The 19,834-nt window shown below is 61.1% G+C and overlaps 2 protein-coding genes and 2 long non-coding RNA genes across 14 annotated transcripts in view; 3 read left to right on the top strand and 1 right to left on the bottom strand.

Annotated features, from left to right (window-relative positions):
• CBFA2T3 (CBFA2/RUNX1 partner transcriptional co-repressor 3) overlaps nucleotides 1-7,140 on the top strand; it is a 100,997-nt gene extending 93,857 nt beyond the window's left edge. For 6 of the 7 annotated variants that reach the window (XM_033219360.1, XM_033219364.1, XM_033219362.1 and 3 more), the window contains 4 exons: nucleotides 1,008-1,206; nucleotides 1,822-1,890; nucleotides 3,324-3,514; nucleotides 5,471-7,140. In XM_033219360.1, coding sequence (XP_033075251.1) covers nucleotides 1,008-1,206; nucleotides 1,822-1,890; nucleotides 3,324-3,514; nucleotides 5,471-5,770 — 759 coding nt within the window. In that variant the 3' untranslated portion in view covers nucleotides 5,771-7,140. The remainder of the gene's footprint in view (nucleotides 1-1,007; nucleotides 1,207-1,821; nucleotides 1,891-3,323; nucleotides 3,515-5,470) is intronic. The other variant, XM_033219359.1, reaches the window with a different exon arrangement.
• Nucleotides 5,114-13,319, bottom strand: LOC117088224. The gene is made up of 3 exons (XR_004439080.1): nucleotides 13,159-13,319; nucleotides 7,734-7,834; nucleotides 5,114-5,249 (listed from the first exon to the last, which is right to left on the bottom strand). It is a non-coding gene; the product is annotated as an uncharacterized LOC117088224 (long non-coding RNA).
• A 364-nt stretch (nucleotides 13,320-13,683) lies between these two features.
• LOC117088798 lies at nucleotides 13,684-14,507 on the top strand. The gene is made up of 3 exons (XR_004439331.1): nucleotides 13,684-13,913; nucleotides 14,094-14,218; nucleotides 14,468-14,507. It is a non-coding gene; the product is annotated as an uncharacterized LOC117088798 (long non-coding RNA).
• An 890-nt stretch (nucleotides 14,508-15,397) lies between these two features.
• PABPN1L (PABPN1 like, cytoplasmic) lies at nucleotides 15,398-18,920 on the top strand. 5 transcript variants are annotated; one of them, XM_033219933.1, is made up of 7 exons: nucleotides 15,398-16,002; nucleotides 16,375-16,510; nucleotides 16,685-16,752; nucleotides 17,186-17,292; nucleotides 17,384-17,471; nucleotides 17,883-18,025; nucleotides 18,459-18,920. In XM_033219933.1, the coding sequence occupies exons 1-7, from the start codon at nucleotides 15,757-15,759 to the stop codon at nucleotides 18,496-18,498; spliced, it is 828 nt and encodes a 275-aa protein (XP_033075824.1). In that variant the 5' UTR covers nucleotides 15,398-15,756; the 3' UTR covers nucleotides 18,499-18,920. The 5 variants fall into 5 exon arrangements, with proteins under 5 accessions (XP_033075824.1, XP_033075825.1, XP_033075822.1 ...); XM_033219934.1 differs by lacking the exon at nucleotides 17,384-17,471 and having other exon boundaries at nucleotides 18,459-18,884; XM_033219931.1 differs by lacking the exon at nucleotides 15,398-16,002 and having other exon boundaries at nucleotides 16,011-16,510; nucleotides 17,424-17,471; nucleotides 18,459-18,884.
• The last annotated feature ends 914 nt before the right edge of the window (nucleotides 18,921-19,834 follow it).

Here is a 19,834-nt window from a genome sequence, read left to right as displayed (position 1 = left end):
GGAGGGGTCGCCGGGCACAGGGCCAGAACCCCTCCCAGCACTGTTGTCAGCCTCATCCCTCACCCTCTTCCTTTTTAGAAGGGGAGCCCAGGCAGAAAGCCAGGTCCCTGAGGCAGAGCCACCCGAGCGGGTTAAAAAGGAGAATCATGCCGGGCGTGGTGGCTCAAGCCTGTAATCCCAGCACTTTGGGAGGCCGAGGCAGGCGGATCACGAGGTCAGGAGATCAAGACCATCCTGGCTAACACGGTGAAACCCCGTCTCTACTAAAAAATACAAAACATTAGCTGGGGCCGGGCGCGGTGGCTCATGCCTGTAATCCCAGCACTTTGGGAGGCCGAGGCGGGCGGATCACAAGGTCAGGAGATCGAGACCATGGTGAAACCCCGTCTCTACTAAAAATACAAAAAAAATTAGCCGGGCGCGGTGGCGGGCGCCTGTAGTCCCAGCTACTCAGGAGGCTGAGGCAGGAGAATGGCGTGAACCCGGGAGGCGGAGCTTGCAGTGAGCCGAGATCCGGCCACAGCACTCCAGCCTGGGCGGCAGAGCGAGACTCCGCCTCAAAAAAAAAAAAAAAAAAAAATTAGCTGGGCGCAGTGGCGGGCACCTGTAGTCCCAGCTGCTCAGGAGGCTGAGTCATGAGAATGGCATGAACCCGGGAGGCGGAGCTTCCAGTAAGCCGAGATCACGCCACTGCACTCCAGCCTGGGTGACAGTCAGACTCCGTCTCAAAAAAAAAAAGGAGAATCATAAACTCCTGTGTGCGTCTAAGCATGTGTCCTGTGTGAGTCTGGTACCCCAGGCGCCCGGCAGTCCCAGGCTAGGGACCCATAGTTCCGAACGGTAGAGGTGGGCCCTCCCTCACCCCCTTGCCCTCGTGGGCAGTGGGCTGGTCGAGCACCCACCCTGTCCAGGGCTCTGGCCGAGTGGGCAGCACAGGGAGTGTCCCGTGCGCCCAGGTCCCTCCGAGGTGCTGAAGCGCTCTGCCCCGCCCATCCGCCCACCCCCAGCTCCTGAACTGCATCATGGACATGGTGGAGAAGACCCGGCGCTCGCTCACGGTGCTGCGCAGGTGCCAGGAGGCCGACCGTGAGGAGCTCAACCACTGGGCACGGCGCTGCAGCGACACGGAGGACACGAAGAAGGGCCCCGGTCCCGCCACGGCCCGGCCCCGCAGCAGCTGCGCCGGCCCTGAAGGGTGTCAGCTAGGTGTGTGGCGGGTGGGTGGGGAGGAGCACGGCCCGGCCGCGCAGCAGCTGCGCCGGCCCTGAAGGGTGTCAGCTAGGTGTGTGGCGTGGGTGGGGAGGAGCACGGCCCGGCCGCGCAGCAGCTGCGCCGGCCCTGAAGGGTGTCAGCTAGGTGTGTGGCGGGTGGGTGGGGAGGGAGCAGACACCTGGGAGCTGTCAGGCAGGCAGTGCAATGAAACGCCAGGCAAACAGTTTCACTTGAGAAAGAGGCACCTTTTTCACTTTGTACAGAAACACTGCCTGGTCTCCCAGGAGCCTGGAGCTCAGGGCGTCCGGTGGGCCGGAGGCTGAGCTGGGAGGCCCTGAGGGTCTCTGCTCCTCCGCCTCAGTGATGAATACTGAAACCAGGAGAGGCCCAGGACACACACGGCTCCCAGCCGAGTCCAAGGTCCACAGCTCCAGTGCCCCCCCATGCCCAGGCACTGCCCTGGGTGCCTGGCGACTGAGCAAGACCTTGTCCAGGGGTACCTGGGCCCTCCCCCAGGGACGCACACACTCATGCCCTGCACTCAGAGCCCAGCCAGGGTGGGGAGAGGCAGCCGCGTGGCCCATCCTGTGTGACGCTGGCCCGTTTCAGACGTGCCCCGGGAGTTCCTGCCAAGGACCCTCACCGGCTACATGCCCGAGGACATCTGGAGGAAGGCTGGTGAGTGGGGGCTGCCCGGCGAGCAGTGCTGGTGAGTGGGGGCTGCCCGGCGAGCGGTGCTGGTGAGTGGGGGCTGCCCGGCGAGTGGTGCTGGTGAGTGGGGCTGCCCGGCCAGCGGTGCTGTGGGAGGCCAGGGCCCCAGATGCCCCTCAGCAGCTCAGCTATGAGGAGCTTCTGTCTCCATCTGGGGGCTCAGGCTGTGGGGCTTTATGCATTCCGCTGCGTGGCTCACAGCGCGGTCAGAGTAGATCCACACTCAGGGCAGGACAGCTGCTACCTGTGCCTACCAGGAAACGGACCGGTGGGCACCCAGCAGAATAAAGTGGGTCCCAGCCCTGCACACCCAGGAGGGCATGCAGAAGTACACACACTCAGAGCCTGGGCGCATCAGGCACGCGGGGCCAGAGTCTGGGCAGAATAGAGTCAGAACATGGGCAGACGTGGAGCTGGGCACTGGGCAAGGCTGTGGGGACATGTGCTTATGCTGTGGGGACCAGAGGTGGGGGAGGGGCTGGGGCAGAGCTGGATCTGTGGGTAGCGAGAGGGGTTAAGGTTAGGGTTGGGGTTGGGGTTGGGGTTAAGGTTAGGGTTGGGGTTGGGGTTAAGGTTAGGGTGGGGTTGGGGTTAAGGTTAGGGTTGGGGTTAAGGTTAGGGTTGGGGTTGGGGTTAAGGTTAGGGTTCGGGTTAAGGTTAGGGTTGGGGTTGGGGTCGGGGTTAGGGTCGGGGTTGGGGTTAGGCAGCGGTACCAGGGTCTCCAGCTGGTCTTAGGGTCTCTTTCAGTGATGGAGTTGAAACCTGGCCTCTCCAACTGGGCGGGCGGTTCTCCCTGCTCTGAGCCTGCCCCACCTTAGCACAGATCAGGATCAAGCAATGGGGTCAGGGAGCGTGGTCTTCTGAGGCCAGCGAGGTTAAAGGATGGCAAGTGCAGTGAGGATAACAGAGCAGGGTCTGGGGTGACAGCACAGAGCCCTGGAGGAGGGGCTGCCTGGGCTGCGTCTGGGTGGGGCCAGTGGTGAAGACGGAATAGCAGAGTTGTCCGAGCGCCTCAGGTACGGTTCCTGGAGCAGCAGCAGCAGCTCCCCTGGCACGCATTAGGAATGCAGGTTCCGGGTGCGCCCCTGGCTGAGCAGACCCTGGGGTAGGCCTCGCCATTGCCCTGCAGGGGTGCAGCGCCTGGGGAGCAAGCTTTGAAAAGCTCCCCACTTGCTCGCCGCATGACCCAGCTTTGCACACACATGCCTGGGATGCCTGCATTTATTTGCATGTACTTGTCCGCATAGGCATGAGGGCCATCAACGTGTGCCTGTGTGTGCACAGATGCTACGTGTGTTCAGCTGCACATAGCCCTTGTCCCCAGGTTGTGGGCGTAGGAAGTCCAGAGACCCGTCTGGGATGGCCCATGTGACCGCCAGCCCTGCCCATGTCCTTTGCAGAAGAGGCCGTGAACGAGGTGAAGCGGCAGGCCATGTCAGAGCTGCAGAAAGCCGTGTCGGACGCGGAGCGCAAAGCGCACGAGCTCATCACCACGGAGCGTGCCAAGATGGAGCGGGCCCTGGCCGAGGCGAAGCGGCAGGCCTCTGAGGACGCCCTGACGGTCGTCAACCAGCAGGAGGACTCCAGCGAGGTAGGGCCCCCCGGCCCCGCTGACACCCTTCCCCTGTCTCGCTCCCGTGTGGTCCCACACCACCCCCGTGAGGATTCTGAGCCTCCACATGGCATCAGCACAGTTATCACGGGCGTCCTGCAGCAGGCGCCGTCCCTGCCCATGCTGTGCTTATCAACACAGATTCCACATGGTTTGGTGAGACGTCCTATGGGTGTCCCCGTTCTGTAGATCCAGAAACTGAAGGCTCAAGAAGGTTGGCAGCTTGTCTGAGGTCACGGCCTTGGGAAGTGGTGGGGCCAGGACTCAAGCCCAGGTTGGCTGATGCTGAGTTGGAGTTTCACTCTTGTTGCCCAGGCTGGACTGCAGTGGCACGATCTTGGCTCATTACAACCTCCGCCTCCCGGGTTCAAGCGATTCTCCTGCCTCAGCCTCCTGAGTAGCTGGGATTACAGGTGCCTGCTACCACACCTGGCTAATTTTTGTATTTTTAGTAGAGACGGGGTTTTGCCATGTTGGCCAGGCTGGTCTCGAACTCCTGACCTCAGATGATCCACCCGCCTCGGCCTCCCAAAGTGCTGGGATGACAGGCGTAAGCCACCATTCCTGGCCTGAAATCCCTGTTCTTTAGCCTGTGAGAGCAGGAGGATCCAGGAGAGCTGTGAGGGCCCCAGGTGGCGTCTGAGGCGCCCAGCTCCCTCCGGTGCACACAGCAGGCCTGAGAGCTACCCTGCTTGTGCCTGTGCACCTGGGAGGCAGGTGGGGGCAGAGGACCCTCTGCAACCCTTTTCTGCCTTGTCCACAAAGAGGGGAGAAGGAGAGACCCTTTCCAGGGAGCCCCAGGACTGTCCCTTGAGACAGGGCAGATCTCTGTCCAAAGGCCCTGTGTGCATCTGTGCCTGGGCCAGCCCCGGGGTGGGAGAAGATGGAGCCCCATCGATGCAGGGGTCTCTGCACCAGCCCTTTCCACACATGCTCTCGGCTGGGGAGAAGCTAGAACACCACCGGCAAAACTCTCACAGAGCTGGCACTTGAGTGGGCACAGAGAAAGAAACACCAAAAGCAGAAGCAAAGAATGTGGGCAGAAGTGAGGCGTGCACGCAGTTTCTGGGGGCGGAAGTGTGTGGGGAGTGGGGCCGTGGAGGCCTCATGGCAGGTGACACCTGAGCAGAGGCCGGGAGGAATTAAGCTGGCCACGCAGGCATTGGGGGAGCAGGCCCAGCGGAGGGACCGACAGGGGCCAGGGCCTGGAGCGGGGACCGTGCCTTCCGCAGGAAGGCTGCTGCTGCTGTGGCAGTGAGGGGAGGTGAGGTGGGAGGTGGCACCAGAGGCTTTGGAGGCCATAGAGGGCCCTGGGCTTCTCCCCTGGGGCAGGTTTGGGCTTCCCACCCCACAGCTCAGCCGTCTCTGTCAGAGATCCAGCCCCTCCCCAAGAAGAAACATGCTCGGGCTTTGTGTGGCATCCGTGACCCCCTCTGCCCACAGGGATGCCTGGGGCACAACTCACCCTACGGGAAGGGAGCAGAACCCACCACAGGGTGGGGGCAGAGGTGGGGGGGTGCAGCAGAGGCGGGGGATGGGGCAGAGGTGGGGAGGGAGACAGGTGGGGGGGTATGCAGCAGAGGCAGATGGTGAGATCTCAGCAGCCTCAATTATGCTGGGGCCATGCCCTTCGGTTTTGGAGCCTGGTGAGCTCAGGAGGGCTTCCCGGAGAGGAGGCAGGGGTCATCGTTGAGTTAGCACAGCACAAACCTGTCTGGGTGAGCTGGAGTGTGAGACACAGTCGTAGGACGCTGTCCCCCAAAATGGCCCAGTGAGTGGCTGTATCTGGGGAATGGCCCGAGGGCTGTGGGGCTTTAGAGTTTCTCTCTTCTCACCTGTTGATGACCTGCTGGGTCTGAGTGGCTTGGCTGGAGCATGTGTTGGGGATTTGGGTGACCGGACCCAGCCCTGACTGGCCCCTCTGCCCCCACCCAGAGCTGCTGGAACTGCGGACGGAAAGCCAGTGAGACGTGCAGCGGCTGCAATGCGGCACGCTACTGCGGGTCCTTCTGCCAGCATCGGGACTGGGAGAAGCACCACCACGTGTGTGGCCAGAGCCTGCAGGGCCCTGCGGCCGTGGTGGCCGACCCGGTGCCTGGACCGCCCGAAGCCGCCCACGGCCTGGGCCCCTCCCTGCCTGTGGGTGCTGCCAGCCCCAGCGAAGCCGGCTCTGCGGGGCCTTCTCGCCCCGGCTCCCCTAGCCCGCCTGGCCCACTGGATGCCGTGCCCCGCTGACCCCACCAGCCCCCGGCCTGCTGGACACAGCACCGTGCCAACCCCACCCAGCTCCGGGCCCGCCAAATGCTGTGGCCCCTGATGCCCGGCCGGCCAGACGCTGCGCCCCGCCTGGCCTGGGGAAGCCGACCAATTAGAGTCACTGCTGCTACTGCCCCTCTCCAAAAGAAGACACAGAACCAACAAAACCGCATTCAATGCACCTGCCTCAGCTACCTAATGATTCTGCGCGGAGACCTCTTGACAACCTCTCTTCAAGCATCCTCAGAAGCCTCAATGAGCTTTAGACAGCAGAGTGGATGCCGCGGGCGCGGCAGCTCTGCCCACCTCTCTCTCTTTTCCTCTCTCTCTGTCTGTCCCCCTCTGTCTTCTCTATCCTCTCTCTCTCTGACTATCACACACTTTCTCTTCAATGAAGAAATCTAATTGGTGGCTTATATTTTCAGCAAAGAATTTTGGGGGGTTTTGTTTGTTGGCAAAAGAGCTACTCAGAAATGGACAAAGAAAACTCTGGGGGTTCTCCCCCTCCTGATTAACGAGGGAGAAAGAAAACTGTGATTTTATAGCCGGAGATCTGAACCCAGCTGTGCCCCTTCCCCAGGGGCGTGAGGCTGATTGGCAAAGACGGGAGGAAAGATTTCAATTTCTGACTCAAGAAGCATTTTTGGTTTCAGATTTTTTTTTTCCTGTAATGTTAAACTCTTTGGCTTTAAGTAAAAATCCAAAAAGTTTTTTTACAAAAGCAAAGGAAGCATACTTGTGAACTACCTTGCTAGCTAGCCAGCCAAGGATACCGGACACACCTCTGCTCCAAAGGAAATCCAAAAAAGCAAACACAAGAAATCAAAGTCCAAAATTTGTCACTGCCAAAGTATGTTTTTCACTGTTTTCCTTGCTCTTGGGTTTGTCTGTGGGTGTCAGGATATTGGGGTGCAGAGGGTTGGTGCCCAGTGAGAAGCAACTTTTGTTCCCTTCTGTGTAGGCGTCGGTGCGTCCGCCGCGTGTGCGCGGTCTGTGTGCCATCGCCGCGGCCTGTGTCCCCACGTGCGTAGGGAAGGACACGCCGTCTGTCCTCACGCTCCTGTGACGCTTCCTATTTCCTTTTTCCACTTGTGGAAAAAAAGTGCTCAAGTTTTCTTCCCAGAGAGAGCATAATTCCGAAACAAAACTGTGACAATCTTTTGGGGTGATTCTCGACTGCTTTTCAAGCACGCGGAGCCAGCAGGGCTCCCTGCAACACGGCTTCTCAGCCAGCCCGTCCTCCTCTACCTCTCTCCTCTCCGCGCCCTCCAACCTCTCCCGGCCCCATCGCCCCCACCCCGGCGTCTCACTGCAGCTACTCCCCTGTCTTCCAAACTTTTGCAGAAAAACAAAACAAAAAAACTACAAACAAAAGCAGCCCTCTGCCTCCTCCCCAGGAAGGACCCTGACCATGTACATAGCCCTGGTGCTCCCGCCCTGCCACCCCTCAGATGCGTTTGCCTCTGGCCCTGGGGTGTGTCTCGGTGACATTTTCTATCAGACATGCTCCCTCCCACCTTCCAGCCCTGCCCATCCTCCCTCCACTCCTCTCAACTCCCTCCGCGATTTCAAGAAGGAAATAAAGGGATAAAGAAATTCACGCTTGCACCGAGTGCAAGGACAGCCAACAGCAGGCGCAGCCCACCGCCTGGCATCTGTGTGCATGGCTCTCAGGAGTTCCAGGAACTCAGTGCAATACCCGAGTGACCCAGCTACTGAAGCGGCCGTGAACGGCCCGCGAGAGGCCCGAAGCCGAGAGTGTACGTTAATGTGAATGTATATAGTCTTTGCAGAGGTCCAAATAATATTCCTGATGGTAATAAAGAAGAGATGTTTGCCAAATAAAAAAGAAAAAGTTAAGAGAAACGCGGGAGTTTGCGAAGTGTAGGAAACAGATTTTCAAAGGCGTCTGAACTGTGGCCCCAGGGGAGGCGCAGTTTACCTGCTGGTGGTTCCTTCACACTGGTAAAAGTTCCTTCTTTGAGCATCGTAAGGATGGATGCCATCGGGTCACCACCAGCCAGGTCCTGTCTGGAACCAAGCCTGACAACAGAAACCTCGTTCTGAAAGTCGAGACAGATCGAGTGTGTCCTCCAGACAGTGCCCTGGCCCCAGCACCACCTGCACTCCTCAGTGACAGGCCCAGCAAACTCCCTGAGGTTTGCTTTCTTGGGTTTCAGAGAAACAAGGGCCAGTCTGGGATCTGGGCTCTCTGTTAAAGTGGCGGAAGCCCGTCTCTCCTCCTCCCAGGGCTGCGGTTCTCCAGCTCCGAACCCACACAGCGGCGGTGGCAGCGGACACACCCGTGCCCACGAAGGGGACCTGCCTCCCCCGGAGGTAGGCGTCCTGGGACTCTTCTCATCTCTCTCCCCCACTGGGCTCCATCTTGTCCCCACCCACACTGCAGTGCCCTTCCAGGTGGGCAGGGCAGTTGGCTGTGGTGATCAAAGGCTCTAGGGGACAGGAAACGGGCATGGTGCTGTGGGGTAAATTGAGTCAGGCCCTCCAAGGCTGTGTGGTCCAAGGCTTTGCAGGTGAACTGGTGGTGTCTGTAGAACACTGAGCCCTGGGGCAAGAGGACCTACAGGCAGCTTCCCTGGCACTGAGCCCCGGGGCAAGGGCAAGGGAATCCATGGGCAGTTTCCCTGGTTACTCAGGTCCCTGGGGTCAGGACTGGTGGGGAGCGTGAAGGAGACACTAGTTTACTTTGTGGAAGAAAGCCTCCTCTTTTTCCCTCACCTCCCTCGATCCTTCTTTGGGGACACACAGGGACAGTAGCATACTCACCAGCTGGCTGCATCAGTCTGGCCAGCAGCCTCCAGGCGCCAGACCACAAGGCTCAGGGTGGGACAGGCCCTCCCACCCCAGCTCTCAGGAAGGGGTCAGCCCTCGAGCCAAGGATGAATGCCATCTGCCCTGCGTAGCCCCCCACCATGCCCCAAGCCACCCCCGGCACAAGTGCAAAAGCTGGCGTGAGGACCTGGCCAGAGACCAGGCAGGTGGAGCCCCACGGCCGACAGCCCCATGGAATCGGGACGGCTGGGAAAACTGAGGCCTGGAGACAAAAGAGGGGGTGTCCTGGGTGCGCTGTGTCAGGGACCCCTGGGCGGGTGTTGGCCGGGTCACATGAAGTAAGGCAGCTCCTGCCCAGGGAGGCTCTGGGGCCCCCTCCGATGCTTCGGGGGCCCGTCTTTCTGAAGCTCATATGCCCAGGCCCTGGTGGCCAAAGACCTCATGGCAACCCAGGTGGAACCCACAGCTCTGGGGGGGACAGGGACAGGCGGCACTTTGTGTTTCCCCTTGGTGGCCACGAACACCCGTGCCCAGGGTTCCGACCTGCAGTCTGCACCTGCGGGCATCTGCCTCTCTTCTGCCAGGCAGAGGGTGGTCTGGACAGAGGGTCTGGGCAGGGGCCACACCTGGACTGGGGAGATCCACCCTGTCTCTGCCCCCAGCCCGGCTGCCACCTCCACAAGCTCACAGATCACTGGCCAGAGATGCAGCCTGCCAAGCTGTCCTCCCGCCAGCCACCGTCAAGACAGGACCATGGCACGCCAGACATTCTTCAGAGCCTCCTCCTCAAACCCCAAACCACCCCCATGCGCCCCCCATGGCACACCAGACACTCTTCAGAGCCTCTTCCCCAAACCCCAAACCACCCCCACACACCCCACGTGCCCCCCTTGCGTGTCCTGAAGGCCACCCACACAGCCGTGCCTTCATCCCACCCCACCCTCTCCACCCACGGACCTGAGGGCACCAGCTGCCCCCTGCCATGTGCCAGTGACCTCAGCTGCTGCCCTAAGGGAACCTGTTGGGCAGCAGCCCCTCCCATGCCCAGCCCAGTCCAGGACTGCTCGAGACACTTCCAGGGGCAGATAAAATTCCGCTACAGGTGCTGTGAGCAGGTGGGACCAGCATCTTGCAACAGCTCTGGCCAGTCGGGGCCACCTGGAGCTTGAGGTGGGTGGCTGGGGGCCAGGAGCACACACTGGGTGGCGGCCCGTACATGTGCCTAGGGTCCCGGACCAGGGCGCCAGGGTGAGCACATTCCCTGGCAGAGCTGTGACGCAGTGGGGTGGGGTGCCCTCTTCTACTCCTTGTTTCCAGGGGTCAGTGCCTGGAGAGGGTGTCCCTAGGAGAGGAGGGTGGCCCCATGCAGCCTCCCCGAGTCCCCAGCACTCTTGGAGCCCCACTCTTTGGGGGGTACTCACAGGTGCCAGGCTCCCATCCCATTTCCTGGCTAAGAGTTGAGTCCTTACCGCCTGAGACTGGGGACTTCTGGGAACAGACCTGCCTGGATAAATTCTGCCAGGAGTGGTGGGTACTCCCCAGGATCCTCTGCAGTCTCCCTGCCCTGCATCCCCGAGCCCCGGGGCCCATTTCCTCCTGCACTGCCGTGCAAGCTCCCACACTGAGGGGGCACTCGCTAAAATGGGGCTGGGGCCACAGCCCTGGATGATGAACGTGCTGGCTGGAGAGGAAGACAGTGAGGAGAGGGGGGGTCCATGGGGCTGGTCTCCCACAGGTCCGCCGGTGCCCGTGCACACTTCAGAGATAAGGCCAGGGTGCTGCTGACAACCCCGCTCTGTTTTCCCAAAGTTCGAGGAAACTCCATTTTGGACACTTTCTGTTCTTTATGTTTCAATCCAGCCAAGCCCCAAGTAGCTTCCCAAAGACCCCGAGGAATGGAAAGTCAGTGTCAGTAGTGAGAGTGAAGCCTGCTTTTGAAATACATGAGGCCAGGCGCGGTGGCTCACGCCTGTAATCCAAGCACTTTGGGAGGCCAAGATGGGTGGATCATAAGGTCAGGAGATCGAGACCATCCTGGCTAACACAGTGAAACCCTGTCTCTACTAAAAATACAAAATTAGCCAGGCATGGTGGTGGGCGCCTGTAGTCCCAGCTATACGGGAGGCTGAGGCAGGAGAATGGCGTGAACCCGGGAGGCGGAGCTTGCAGTGAGCTGAGATCTGGCCACTGCACTCCAGCCTGGGCGACAGAGTGAGACTCTGCCTCAAAAAAAAAAAAAAAAAAGTACATGGATGATGGCAACAGGCCTCCCTTGTCCCCACCTGGATGGGGTGGGGAGCCCGGCCAGGCCATCTGTCACCTCCCCAACCCCATCTGCCAGGGCCAAGGGAGTTGGGCCGGTGAGGACCAGGCTGGGGCACAGCCACGTGCAGCCTAGTGGGGAGGGGACTTACTCTCTACTTCCTTCTTCTCTTTTTTTTTTGACTCCCCCAAAGCAGCTGGACTGAGCATTGGAATATTTTCCTGTAGTTGTGAGAAGCCTGTGCCCTGGGTCTGCAGCCTGTGCAGAGCTGCGAGGTGACCCCGGCCGCCCCGTCGGATGTACTGTGGGTTTGGCCTGTGGACGCTGTGAGACGCAGTGGTCCAGTTAGCGCCGTGTCCATGTAATAAAGCGAACGTTCGCTGTCGCCTGCCTGTTAGTCTCCGTGGATCCCAGGAGGCTTCGGCTGAGCCTCGTCTCACCTGTGAATTCACTAAATACCTGCTGGGGCTTCTCTGTGCCCTGCAGGGACCGGGCCTCCCCACGCAGCACACACTGCAGGGACAAATAGGCCAGTGTGTGACGTGGGGCTGGGGCGAAGGGAAGAGGCGGGGCGGGAGCACACGGGCGGGAAGGAGCGGCAGCCTCCAGCCACGAGGGCTCCTGCAGGGCTGGCAACGGCTGAGCCTGCAAAGGGGACATGTGGGGGGTCCCGACAACCTTACCCCTGGGAGATGGTCCTGAGGATTCCAAGACTGGAGCCCCTGCCTGAGAAGCCCCACCTCTGACAGTGCTGGGGCTGGGCCCGTGACACCTCCGACCACGATGGGGGACACAGGGGATTTCGGGGGACACAGACAAAACAGAGGAGGCCGGGCATGGTGGCTCACGTCTGTCATCCCAGCACTTTGGGAGGCTGAGGGGGATGGATCGCCTGAGGTCAGCAGTTCAAGACCAGCCTAGACAACATGGAGAAACCCCATCTCTTCTAAAAATACAAAAAATCAGCCGGGCGTGGTGGCAGGTGCCTGTAATCCCAGCTACTCGGGAGGCTGAGGCAGGAGAATCACTTGAACTTGGGAGGTGGAGGTTGCAGTGAGCCGAGATCGTGCCATTGCACTCCAGCCTGGGCAACAGAGTGAGGCTCCATCTCAAAAAAAGACATGAAAACTGAGGGGACACAGGGGACCTGACAGTGGACAGCGCAAGCAGGGACAGCTCACCCCTCTCAGCCATCGCCATGGGACGCTCACGTTGGGGCACACGCAAATCCTGTACGGAATAGGAATTGGGCTGGGCACTGGTGCCCCTGGGGCCAGGCTGCCACGAATCCTCAGGCCTGGCCCTGGAACGGGGTATATTTGAAGAGTGTCACTGGAAAGACCAGTGTCGGATCCGTCTGTCCCCTGCCAGGCAGCTGGCAGGAGCCCTGGCCGGGCCTGGTGTGTCAGCAGTCTCAGACAGGGTGAGGATGACAGGGTTTTCCACAGCCAGGGCCCGAGCTCAGAAGGGCATGCGTCAGGGCCTGGGCCGAGTCCAGCAGGCTCTGGTCTTGGACAGAACTGGCTGCAGTCCTGCCTCTGACAGGGAGGTGGAGGCACAGGTGCTGGCAGACCCTCCACCACACAGGCACAGACACACGGGGCGGGGGGCCCTGTCACAACAGAAGGAGCCCAGGCCGAGGCCACACTCCACCCTCGTCTGGCCAGCCCTGCAGCACGCCCGTCCTTAGTGCAGACGTGGGCTCTGCCCCCGAGGAGCTTTGGTTTCTAAGGGGAGAACGGGGCAAGTCATCAACACCAGACAGACAGCAGGAAAGGCGTGAGGACAGCGGCTCTCGAGGGAGGAGGAGCAGCCTGGCAGGCTTCCTGGAAACAGCGGCACCGTGCATGGGGGAACAGTGTCCTGGGAGCACGCACGTGTGTGTGGCTGTGCGGAGCCAGGTAGAGGGGAAGCCAGGTCCAGACAAAGACCATTCCTCCCGACCTCATGAGCCTGCCCCAGAAGATCCTCTGGGTGGTGGACAGATAGGGGGGGCAGCACGGTCTTCAGTCAGCCTCTTGGAGGTGTGAAAAGAAAACAAAATTTCGGGACCTAAAACTCACTAAGCCAAAGAGAAAAGTCCAGCTGGGAGCCAAGTCACACACACGTGCCTCCCATTTTCTTCCTCAGTGGATAGCTACGAAGATGAAGGAGCCCGGTCCCCCACAATGCGTTTACATGGAAATTCCCTGTGGACCCCAAGATCTTGGCTCTGAAACAGTTCTGCTGGATCCCACCCAGACAATGTCATCCCCCAGCTTATCTTCCAGCTGTGGGACAAAGGACAGAGCTAACATCACCCTCCACTCACTGGAGACGAATGTGAACCTGCCGGCTTCCTGTTCCCTGTGGCAGTTCTATCTTCTCTGGAAACGCAGAGTTGCTGAGCGTGGGGCTATGTAATTCACTCCTCTACCTTCACCTTCGACATTTCAAAATGTGCGTTTGGTGACGGCCAATCAGAGCTTCGAAGGCAGGCTACCGCTTGCCTCCTTTATCCACTCTCCTTTTTCTTTCCTTCCTGTGTTCCCCTCCTGCCTGCTCTTTCCCTTTAAATATAGGAGTCTCCAAACCCTCTTTGGGTTTTTTTGTTCTTGTTTTTTTGTTTGTTTGTTTGGTTTTGAGACAGAGTCTCACTCTCTCGCCCAGGCTGGAGGGCAGTAGTGCGATCTCAGCTCACTGCAACCTCTGCGTCCCGGGTTCAAGCGATTCTCCTGCCTCAGCCTCCCAAGTAGCTAGGATTACAGGTGCCCGCCACCACGCCTGGCTAATTTCTTTCTTTCTTTTTTTTTTTTTTTTTTTTTGTATTTTTAGTGGAGATGGGGTTTCACCATGTTGGCCAGGCTGGTTCTGAACTCCTGACATCAAGTGATCCGCCTGCCTCGGTCTCCCACAGTGCTGGGATGACAGGCGTGAGCCCCTGCGCCCCGCCCCCAAACCCTCTTTGGAAAAAGCAGATGTTGCCTGTGGCTTTGTGGTCCTTTTTCCTGGGCGCACCCTCAACCTTGGCAAGATAAACCTCTAAACTGAGAGAGACCCATCTCAGACACCATCTGGCTTCCAGAGGTGAGAACAGAGTGGGTGCAGGAGCCTTGGTTCCCAGGCTGTGGCAGCCTCCACGTCACCACCGGCTCCCCCTTAGCCCCCAGCCCAAGGTAGAGGAAGGGCCACCCTGCGTGGGTGGGTGCATGGTGCAGCAGTGCAGCTCCAGCCTAGGCCATGCCCTGTCTCTCTCTCCTCCCCTAGTCCCAAATTCCCAGGAATCCCAGCCCCACTGGCTGAATGCCGGGGTGCAGTCACAGAGAAGATGGCCTCGACCTGGGGGTGTCAGCTGTGCAGGGCGGCCCCGTCCCCCACCACCAATGGCAGGGGTAAGAGCCATGCATGACTGCCTGGCCCCAAGAGTGGGTGGGAGACGGCATCACTGGAGACGGAGGCCAGAGCAGACCCCAGCAGCCGCGCTGGCAGGTGGAGAGGGAGGCGCGAAGGCAGAGGCAGGTCACGTCCACGGAGTCCTCACCTCACAGGAACTCACACCACCACTCCCCACACCACTCCCACAGAGCCCCCACCCCAGAGCAACTCACACTGCTGCTCCCCATGGAGCCCCCACCCCACAGGAACTCACACCGCCACTCCCACTGAGCCCCCACCCCACAGGAACTCACCGCCACTCCCACCGAGCCCCCACCCCACAGGAACTCACCGCCACTCCCCACAGAGCCCCCACCCCCAGGAACTCACCGCCACTCCCCACAGAGCCCCCACCCCACAGGAACTCACCGCCACTCCCACCGAGCCCCCACCCCACAGGAACTCACCGCCACTCCCCACAGAGCCCCCACCCCACAGGAACTCACCGCCACTCCCCACAGAGCCCCCACCCCACAAGAGAAGAATTCTGGCTTCATGGAAGTGGCTCCCATCTAAAAGATGACCCAGGTCAGGCACAGTGGCTCGTGCCTGTAATCCCAGCACTTTGGGAGGCTGAGTCAGGCAGATCACCTGAGGTCAGGAGTTCGAGACCAGCCTGGGCAACATGGTGAAACCCTGTCTCTAGTAAAAATACAAAAAAAAAAAAAAATTAGCTGGGTGGTGGCAGGTGCCTGTAATCTCAGCTACTCGGGAGGCTGAGGCAGGAGAATCACTTGAACCTGGGAGGCAGAGGTTGCAGTGAGCTGAGATCGTGCCATTGCACTCCAGCCTTGGCAAAAAAGCAAGACTCCTGTCTTAAAAAAAAAAAACAAAAACCCAGAATGAGGGTTGGGGAGGCAAGGGTCCCTGGGGACTCCATGGGGGTCAGGATGCAGGGACAGCAGTTGCTGCCTCTCCTCTGGGCCCAGGACCCCGCCCCGACCTGCCTAGGCCCTCTCATCCCGTGCACCTGCCCTTGGTCCCTGCTCAGACCCTTCCCTCCCCCGAGACCATCTCAGCCCCTGCCTCCCCTAGTCAGAAGCCACCTCCCCAGCCTGCTTGGACCCTGGCGCCTGTATTCCCACTTGGATTTTGCGTGTTCGTGCCGTGTGGCGTTCGTGCCGTGTGGCGTTCGTGCCGTGTGGTGTTCGTGCCGTGTGGATGCTGCTGAGGTTTGAACCCTGTGATGGACCAAGGCTCCAGTGAGCCGCAGTGTGGCCAGGCAGAAGCAGAAGAGACCAGTGACCCCACTCAACTCAGCCTCTCCTTCCTCCAGGGAGAGTGTCCTGGAGGTACCTGTCCCAGTGACAGGGAAGGGGCGAGGCCAGGAGCCAAGGCTGGAAGTTCAGCCCCTACTCAGCCTTTGCAAATGCTCTAGTGGGAGCAGCTGGCCTCAAGAGAGAGCTTAAAACTCCAGGAGGGCCCGGGCAGGTGCGGACGCGAGGGGAGCGGAGGGGAGGCCTCGCCTGGCTCACCTTCCTCCTGCCCTTCTACCATGTGGCCCTTCCCGAGCCGCTCTCTCTTCCCACCCCCAACTCAGGCCTGGCTCCAGACGGTCTCCTCAGACCCGGAAGCCCAGGGCTGGGGGGCCTGGAACGAGACCAAGGAGACTCTGGGGCCAGAGAGTGGGGAAGGGAAGGAGGAGGAAGAGGAGGCAGAGGAAGACCAGGATGGGGATGCAGGCTTCCTGTTGTCTCTGCTGGAGCAAGAGAACCTGGCTGAGTGCCCGGTGCCTGACCAGGTAACAGCTGTGTGGAGGCCCTGGGGCTCTCAGGGGACCTGCAGCACAGGGACTGGCGGAGACACGGGGTCTGGGTGACGAATGGCTGCAGCTGACTTAGGAGGGGAGAGGGCCACTGCCCACCTGCCTGGAAGAAGGTGGCAAGGAGACCCCGCTGCACAGACTGCAGAGTCAAGCTCTCTGGCCTGGGGAAGGGCCCTTGAGGTACAGTTCCGGGGGCTTCTCGGCAGGGGCGAATTCATCACCCCAGGAAGGAGCGTCCCTGTCCAGAGAAGGGCTGTGACCCTCTGCTGGAGCTGGCAGGCCACACACCCACCTTCCTTGAGCAGAGCCTGCAGGCTGCCTGCCCCGCTCAGGGCCATGTGTTGGCAGGAGCTGGAGGCCATCAAGATGAAGGTGTGCGCCATGGAGCAGGCCGAGGGGCCGCCATGGTCTCCAGGAGCACAGCACCAGGCCGAGGAAGAGGAGGGCACCACGGCCGGGCAGCTGCTGAGCCCTGAGGCCATGGGTAGGAACCAGGGGCCCAGGCCGCCCCCACTGAGCCAGGGTCCCAGAGTTCCCATGAGGGTTGGGCCTGGCACGCTCCAAGGTGTCACCTCCCCTACAAACCTGGGCCACCTTCCCTATGAGGGGAGTGAGGAAGGAGCCATGGGCCTTCGGGCCTGAGCTGTGTTCTCCGCAGGCTGCCCCCTCCCTGGGACCCCCGAGGAGAAGGTGGAGGCTGACCACAGATCTGTCTACGTGGGCAACGTGAGTGGCGGGCGGGGGCCGGGGGCAGGCAGCGAGTGGGGCCCCATCTCTTCCAGGGGGTCTGGCGCCCGGCCCTGGGCCAGGCAGGCTTGCTGGGAAGGGAGTCTGACACGGGGGACAGCCCTGTCCCCTCGAGGAAACACTGGCCTGGGCACATGTTCCAGTTTTTCAACATGAGGTGGAATTCAGGATTGCCCATGAAATCTCCACTTTTGAGAAGCTTTTTAAAAGGCTCCAATCCTCCGGAAGGCAGCGCTCCCTGTGAGATCTCCCTTCCTTTCTTCCCTCCATCCCCAGCAGGGGTGTGGGGTGGAGGCCTGGGGCCATCCCCGCCCGGGGGCCACCCTTGGCGTTTCTTTCCCCACCTCTACCAAGAAAGCCCCGAGTCAGGGCCAGGCGTCTCCCTGACATGCGGGTCTGGGCCTGGGTCCAGGTGGACTACGGGGGCTCTGCCGAGGAGCTGGAGGCCCACTTCAGCCGCTGTGGGGAGGTCCACCGAGTCACCATCCTGTGCGACAAGTTCTCTGGACACCCCAAGGGGTCAGTGAGGGGCCTGGCGGGGGCACTGGCTGTGCGGACAGGGCCCAGCCTCATCCGTCCCCTCCCCTCCCCTCCCCGCCCCTCCCCTCAGTTATGCCTACATAGAGTTTGCCACCAAGGGCTCCGTGCAGGCCGCCGTGGAGCTGGACCAGAGCCTCTTCCGGGGCCGGGTCATCAAGGTGCGCCAGTGCTCCCCAGGTCCAGGAACATGAGCACAGAGGGGCTGGCCCACTGGCCCTGGAACACACAGCAGCCCCAGCTGGCTCCTCTCTGCACAGCGCGTCTCAGGCACGGTGTTTGGCTGGGCCTGGACAGGATGTGGCGGGACCCTTGGACCTGAAGCTGGGTTTGGTCTGCTAGTGACATAGTGGGGAAGTTCCTCTCGGGGCAGGAACCCCCTCTGCAGAGGTGCTGGCCGTGACTGGGTGTCACGTGACAGCTATGGTGGGCAAAGGCAGGGGGACCCTTTAGGGCCAAATGGCGTCCTGAGCCTGCAGGACCCCACACTCCGGGGTGGTGGGCGCTGCAGGGACTACAGGCTGGCTCTTAGCTTCCCCTCGAGGAGGACTAGGAATAGGCCTTTGCTCCAGGTGCTGCCAAAAAGAACCAACTTCCCCGGGATCAGCTCCACAGACCGCGGGGGCCTTCGAGGACACCCAGGCTCCAGGGGGCCACCCTTCCCCCTCAGCGGCCTCCAGGGCAGGCCCCGGCTCAGACTACGAGGGCAGAACCGGTGAGTGGGTGCCTGTGGAGGCAGCCTGGGGGCGAGGGCCATGGTGGGGCGTCGGGGCCTGGGGATCAGGGGCAGGAGGGAGTCCCTGAGCTTGTTCCTCACGGGGCTGCAGGAATGGACCTGGCGGGGCCTGGGTGAGGGCTGGGGCTGCTGCATCAGCTAGGGGGGTGCTGTTTGCAGCCTCTCTGCTGGGAGAGGTGACCCCTTCTTGCTCCCACAAAGACCCTGGGGTGGGCTGCAGCTGCCCCAAGGGGCTCTCCTGGTGCTGCCTTCCCCTTTCCTGGGACTATCCCGAGTCACCAGAAAGGCCCCTGGGGCGTTGCCTGAGCAGTCAGGTGACCTCCCTACATCCTTATCCTCTCGTCCCCCGGGGCCCTGGCCACCTCCCTTCCCCTCCGGAATGCCACTCACTGTGCACTCTCTCTCCGTGCAGGGCCCGTGGAAAATTCTCACCGTGGTTTTCACCGTATTAAAGGGAAGGCCTGATTTTGAGAGAGGGGCTGGGGGCTGGGTCAGGAGTAAACCACTTGGGCTCCATCCTGGGGCTGGGGCAGGGAGTAGGGCAGGGGCGAGGCCAGAGGAGAGGGGTGTCCGGAAGAGCAGCTGCTGGCCCCCACTTGGCCAGGCGATGGCCCACTAGGGCTTTGTATGGTGGCCCAGACCCATGGCCACAGCCACGAGTCACAGTCACAGCCCGGTGGTGGGCCTGGCACCGGCGCCACAGGGATCTAGGGGGGCACTGGGCAGTGAGGTGGGGGAGAGGCAGAGGCCCAGGCAGTGCCAGGCCAGCTTGGGGTTGGCATGCTCAGCTCTTCAACCAAGTCATTTTAAGAAAAATAGAAACGTGTCTCTTAATGGTGAAGCATAAATTATTAAACTTGGATACTTTTTAAAAGCAAATGGCAGCAGCACTCCTGTGCATTCTCCTCGTGGACACAGTTCCCTTTGCGTCTTCCCCTGGAACAGGACATAGAAGGCGGCTGGTGGGTCGTGGCTGTGGGAGAAGGACAGGGCTCTAGACCCCTCACGACCGACAGCAAGCCGGCAGTGTGCACAGGCTGAGCCGGTGTCATCACTGCCAGCCTGGTGGGCTACGACTGCCTGTGTGTCAGTCAAGGCGCCCCCACCCCATAACCTTGCCCTGGCACCACGTGCCCCCACCAAGTGATCCAGACACCCGGGACGCTGGCCCTTGTCAGAAGCTCAGTAAACAGAAGTGGAGATCTCTGATCTCTGTCCTGGGTACTTTAACAACTGTCCCCTCTGAAAGCATGCACAGCTGCGGAGGCCCAAGGCTGCTTATGTGCACACAGCAGACTCCAGCACTCCATGATGGACAGCGCTCCCCTTAGTGCCCCATCAGGCTCAGTGTGTTAGTTCCTGGAGCCCCGTGCAGATCAGCTCCTATTCAGTGGACTGGTGCCCACCCACCCCTCAGTCACCTTCCTCCAGCACCAGGCCAGGCACTGCTCCCAGGAATGAGCCACCTCCTGTTCCCGCCGACACCCGCCTCCTCCCCAAACCCGCCCCCACCCTCCTCCCCAAACCCGCCCCCACCCTCCTCCCCAAACCCGCCCCCAGCCTCCTCCCCACCCCCACCCCCAGCCTCCTCCCCACCCCCACCCCCAGCCTCCTCCCCAAACCCTCCCCCACCCCACCTCACCCCAAACCCGCCCCCCCCCTCCTCCCCAAACCCGCCCCCACCCTCCTCCCCAAACCCTCCCCCACCCCACCCTACCCCAAACCCTTCCCCCACCCTCCTCCCCAACCCTCCCCCACCCCACCCCAAACCCTTCCCCCACCCTCCAC

The sequence above is a fragment of the Trachypithecus francoisi genome, unplaced genomic scaffold, assembly GCF_009764315.1.
Source record: "Trachypithecus francoisi isolate TF-2019V2 unplaced genomic scaffold, Tfra_2.0 Lachesis_group10, whole genome shotgun sequence".
Lineage (NCBI taxonomy): Eukaryota > Metazoa > Chordata > Mammalia > Primates > Cercopithecidae > Trachypithecus > Trachypithecus francoisi.
This window is presented reverse-complemented; position numbering and strand designations above follow the sequence as displayed.